Source organism: Dioscorea cayenensis, chromosome 18 (assembly GCF_009730915.1).
Source record: "Dioscorea cayenensis subsp. rotundata cultivar TDr96_F1 chromosome 18, TDr96_F1_v2_PseudoChromosome.rev07_lg8_w22 25.fasta, whole genome shotgun sequence".
NCBI classification, from domain to species: domain Eukaryota; kingdom Viridiplantae; phylum Streptophyta; class Magnoliopsida; order Dioscoreales; family Dioscoreaceae; genus Dioscorea; species Dioscorea cayenensis.
This window is the reverse complement of record NC_052488.1, coordinates 8581701-8587419: the sequence shown is the minus strand read 5'-3', so window position 1 is coordinate 8587419 and position 5719 is coordinate 8581701. Positions and strand designations below refer to the sequence as shown.

Below are 5719 nucleotides of genomic sequence, written 5' to 3'. Positions count from 1 at the left end.
CTACGCATATGACAAAAATACACATAATAGCACTGCTCATGTATAAAAGTACACTTGAGAACAAGTAAAATAATGAAATTAGGGTGTGAAAACATGTATGCAAAGTGTACTCATCAAATACCCCCACACTTCAGTTGTTGTTTGTCCTCAAGCAACCATCAAACATTCAATAACAAAGGAGATGAGTGCAATGTTTCCAATCTCAGGACAGAGGTGATAAGTTTCAAACAAAGGGGGGACATGGGTGCTAGTAAAGACATGAATGTACAAGAACAACAATACTCCAGCTCCCAAAACCTAGTGCATGTGTGTACAAAACCCTACTTGTGTTCCCCGCAATCAACAGTATTTACAATGACACCAAATGCAAGGGTGGTAGCTTCATACACCCTAGAGGTAGCCTTTTCCCTCGATAGGTTGTCAAATGCACATTTGTGATGCCCAAAATTTAACTACTCAAGAACAACTTTCACTCATCTAAGGTGATAGCCCTTTGCACCAACTTTTTACAAAATTATTAGTAGAGCATTCCCAACATGGAATCCGACTTTCCAATATAAAATTTTTTTTTTACAGAAATATTGAACCACAAGTAAGGTAAGGTGACAAGAGTTTTCAGTTGAGGAAGTGAAAGTAAGTTGTAATTTCACTACAATGGTTACTAACACACACTTGTCCCCCTAAGTTTAAACATCACCCGCTAACTAATCATAGATCATCATGAATAAGGAACTCATCACCCACACAAGCATGCAACACTCTCCTATACTTGATAGGTACATTGTCCTCAATGTAAAGAAACCATGCAATGAAATGAGGAGAAGTGCAAGGAGGAGGGTAAAGCGACTGCCCTGAATTGAGAATTAAATAGTGTCGCTGTCATATGGCACATCCCCAAAACAGACACTGAGAGTGATGGTGTGGCTCTCACATGTTGCAAACTCCAAGCAACCACACAATTCCAGTACGGCAAGGAGAATCCCTTGCTGACTGAAGTACAAACCGAACTATGAAAAACGGAAAATAAATAGCAAAAACAAAAAGAGATAAAAAGAGATAAAAGGATGGCTAAATCAGAATGCACCCCTCTCTGCATCAGTGGAATCACCGGAAGCACTACCGGAGGAAATGGCTGAGGCATCAATATCGACACCCAAGTCGGTTGTGCCAACACCGACATGCCGAGTGGGGCGCAGGGGAAACCGGCTCCAGTGATACTTGAACACCTAAATATTGAGCAATATGCACCACATGCCGTTGTAGCCACTAGAACTCAGTAGATGAACGAAAATCAGGTCAGAAGCGGTAGGTGATGGCTGCGAACAAGGTGGAGAAGATGTGGCAGGAGATGGCTAGGGGCAAATGTAGAAGCAGGGGCAGCAGCATCTGTAGCAGGCTGATCCTCGAGAAAAATGATATGGTACTCAACCCCCAGAGCAGTCATGACCTTATGAACCAATCTCATCGAATGAAGTGTCTCTAGGGTCATAGGTGCCACACCCCCAACCACACATCCTATCGGTCGCTTGTAGAATGCCCATGTGGCGAACTAGATAAGTGATATAAGGACCGACGAAGAAAGCAACCACAAGCGGGGATGTCCCCTGATGGGAGATGGACACAGCAACTTCATACCCTAAATGTAGATGAAACCTTTCAACCATTTTCAGCAAAAAGTCGAAGTCTCGCAAACTGACAACACCAGTGCTATCACCATGCCCTGTTAAAGTATGACTGAGTAGAAAATGAATGTAGCGCAATACTGGGGAGAGGAATGCGGTGGCCTTGGTGCGACGAGGATCATAGGTGGGAGTGGAGCTCAACCGTCGCTAGGCATCAAAAAGGCGCTCCCCTGCTACTATAGAAGTAAGCAAAGCATCATAAGCAGGGGTACACGTGAACTCAGCATCATATAGGCCCAGGTGGATAGAAAACTCGGTAAGGCTCATGCGCTGCAATGTGCCAAAAACCTGGAACTGAATATAATTTGCATGGTGAAACACAATCATGGCCCTCGATAACTCAAAAGTGGACAACACCTCGAGTGCCAATTGCTCATAGTTGTTGTCAGTGATCTGAAACAATTGCCTCCATGCCCCAGCACTCAATAATTGTCGCACCTCAGCCTCAAGTCCGATCTCTCGCAAGATGTCCCAATCTATTTCTCGCGATTTACCAAAACGCCGACAAGAAAGGCGAGCATATCTCTCAATATGGGGCTGAGCATGAAGCGCGGGCCGATATTCCCCGCCAGGTGACGACGCTTCAGACCTAGGTCGCTTAGAAGGCCCACCAGCAATATTCTTCTTTGGCATGATTTGCAAATAGAACATAGAATAACTCAGGTCAAAGTATCAAATCCAAGGTTGGACACGATCGTGCTAGGGGCACTGCAACTGTATCCAAGCAATAAGCAAATCAAAATTCAGCCAGGGCACGATCGTGTCACACCGGACACGATCATGTTAAGGTTGGTCTGCGACCCGAAAGAGGGACTCCATCAACATCCCAAAAAGGGCCAACGAACAGAGCTACAAGGTATGCAATCCACACGAACGCAAGCACGAAGAATCAGAAAAACATATAATCGCACACTCAAAGCACAAAGAACTTGCACTAAAACAAAGAAAACGTATCGAAATCAGGGAAACACTAGAAAAACCAAAGAAGGTTATCAACGGAAGGGAAACGACGATGGACGTTGCAACAGAGCATACCCCGCTAAATAGGTTGAAGAGGAGGAGGAGGAGTTAGGTGATTCCAAGGGAAGATTTGCGACGAAGGAGTGCGGCTAAAGGTCATAAGGTTTTAAAGGGAAGTGCCAGAGCCGAAAGGTCACACCCCGCGCATGCCCGCTGCGCGCGCATGCCAGGTCGCGGGTTCATGGCACGAAAATCAAGGTGTGACACGACCGTATCACCAAGGGTGTGAATCCCCCCGAAAATCACTAAAGAATGGTGAAACTAATAATTCAACACTAGCACGATCGTGCAAGAAGCACAGAATAAGTGTTTCACGTCGACACAATCGTGTCAGGCTTGTGTCTGCCCTGAAATTTTACCAAGACGTCTGGCCAGAGAAAATCGGGGGCATACACATAACCGTGTCTTGCCCGTGCCTGTCTTGGAAAATTTCAAAGTAGAGAATCTTCCTCCAAAAATAAACGATAAAGCACACGACCAAATACAAAACACAAAACGGCATGAAGATCAAACAAAAATGATCACAACAACCAAAAGACCGTGAGAAAGCGAATGTCATGAGGCTCGGAGACAGCAATCCCAACACAAAAATGGAAAATGGAGATGACCAACACAAAACAAATAACTTGGGTAGCCTCCCAAGAAGCGCTTGTTTAACGTTACTAGCTTGACATACCTGTTACGTTCTTATAGAGTTTCGTGAAATCGAGACCTCTATGGGCCAGCTGATATACAATTGCATATATATGAAAGCAACATGTTAATTAAATGGATCTCACCAAATGCCCGAGTGCCAACATGGTTAGCAACGTGCGGTTCGGATGGTGAAGTGAGTGTCTTCTTCTTGTTGCATGTTACCTTCTTTCACCATTTCTTTGCCTGGCAGATTTGCCTCTCAGATGGCCTGGAGTTTGTGCATACTAACACTTCAAGACCTTGGACTTCTTATGTTGCCAAACCCAGTTCATCTTCATCAAATACAATATCCTCCAAAAGGTCAATGAGTTCATCTCTGAAGAATGTCTCCTGCATAAAATCAGAAACAACCTCATCAACCACATCAACAAAATAACAAGTGTCATCAAAATCCATTGTATGTCACATGGAGTCATGAAGCATAAATGTGGTTTCTTCATCACTGACTCAAAGAGTCATTCGACCATTTTTCACATCAATGAGAGTTTTGGACATCGCCAAGAACAGTCATCCCAGGATTAAGGACACTTCCACTTTATCGTCAATATCCAAGATGATGAAGTCCACCGGAAATATAAATTTGTCCACCTTAACCAAAACATCCTCAATTATGTGCCATGGTCATTGGGTGGATCAGTCTGCCAATTAGAAAGTCATGTTTGTAGGTTTAGGCTCCCCAAGACCCAAGCTCTAGAAAATCCTGTACAACATCAAATTGATACTTGCCCTAAGGTCAGCAAGTACCTTTTCATCGACCAAACCCCCAATCGTGCATGGAACAATAAAGCCCCCAGGATCTTTCTCCTTCTTAGGAAGATTATTGCAAAGCAAAGCAGAGCACTCTTCACTCAGTGTTACTGAAGATACATCCTCCAACTTTCTCTTGTTAGTGAGCAATTCCTTTAGAAACTTAGCATACCTAGGCATCTGAGCTAGGGCTTCTACATATGGAACATTAATGTGCAAAGTCTTGAACATGTCTATGAACTTTTTGTATTGCTCATCCTGTTGGTCTTTTTTTGCCTTAGAGGAAAAAGGGAGTTTCTGCTGATATTCTGTGACTGGGGTTCTGTTTTGTGGGGCATTGTCTGTATCAGAGATCACCACTGGTTCAGCAACTGATGGTTCATGTTCTTTCTCAACAGGATCTTGTAGTTTCTTCCAACTTCTTAAGGACACGCCCTTCAATGATTCTTTCGGGTTAGCCACTGTGTTGCTTGGAAGAGTCCCCGATAATCTTTCTTCTAGTAACTTGGACATTTGAGCCACTTGATGTTCTAAGTTCCTCATAGTTTCATTTGTATTTCTAATCATTTCGTTATTACCACCAAAACGGGTCTTAGCACTCTTGATGAATCAAGCCATTAAACTGGTGAGATCATTAGCAGAATCAGAAGAGGATGAAGGCTATGATTGTGATGCTTGTGATGCAACTTGAGGTGGTGGCTTGTACTGTTGTTGTGTTGCTTGACTCTGTCCCTGCTGACTCCACGAAAAATTTGGATGATTCCTCCACCCGGCATTATAAGTGTTGCTATATGGATTATTTTGATAACGATGATTCTGACCAAGGAAATCCACTTGCTCAATTTGCTCTGCACTTACATCACCAATAGTTTGGAAACTTGAGTCAAATGAGTGGCCGGAGTTATCTTGAATGGGCCTTGAGCTTGAATATGGGGATTGCATATTGTCTAACCTTTTTTTATATTGCTTCAACCTGTGCTACAAGAGTAGTGATAACATCCACTTGATAGATCTCGGTAGATTTCACCGGTTTGTTGCTTTTAGAACTCCACTGATACCCATTGCTTGCCATCTCTTCAATCATCTTTTGTGCATCACTAGGTTGCTTGTTACATAATGAACCCCGGCAGCCACATCAAGCATCTGCTTGGTAGAAGTGTTTAGCCCATTGTAGAAAATTTGAATTTGCATCCACTCAACAATTTCGTGTTGCGGGCATTTCCTTAGCATCTCTTTGTATCTTTCCCATGTCTCATACAATGATTCAGACTCCAACTAATAGAACAAAGAGATATCACTTCTGAGCTTAGTGATATTTGCAGGAGGAAAGTATCTAGCAACAAATGCTTTAGAGACCTGTTTCCATGTGGTAAGAGACCCATGTAATAAGGAATTTTGCCACTGCTTGGCCCTTCCTCATAATGTGAATGGGAAGAGTCTCAGGCAAACTACCTCCTCAGAGACGTTGCTCACCTTATACATATTACAGTTCTCCAAGAAATTTCTGAGATGCTCATATGGGTCTTCATCTTGGAACCCGCCAAATTGACACATTTGGATGAAATTCGGCTTCA

The 5719-nt window shown here is 43.3% G+C and overlaps 1 protein-coding gene and 1 non-coding gene across 2 annotated transcripts; one reads left to right on the top strand and one right to left on the bottom strand.

The window, feature by feature from the left end:
* Window positions 1–3647: 3647 nt before the first annotated feature.
* Window positions 3648–4688, bottom strand: LOC120282760. Its single transcript, XM_039289610.1, has 2 exons — window positions 4143–4688; window positions 3648–3728 (listed from the first exon to the last, which is right to left on the bottom strand). Exons 1-2 carry the CDS (start codon window positions 4686–4688, stop codon window positions 3648–3650), a joined length of 627 nt encoding a protein of 208 aa, XP_039145544.1.
* Window positions 4689–5346: 658 nt separating this feature from the next.
* On the top strand, window positions 5347–5453 carry LOC120283147. Its single transcript, XR_005543148.1, has one exon. It is a non-coding gene; the product is annotated as a small nucleolar RNA R71 (small nucleolar RNA).
* The last annotated feature ends 266 nt before the right edge of the window (window positions 5454–5719 follow it).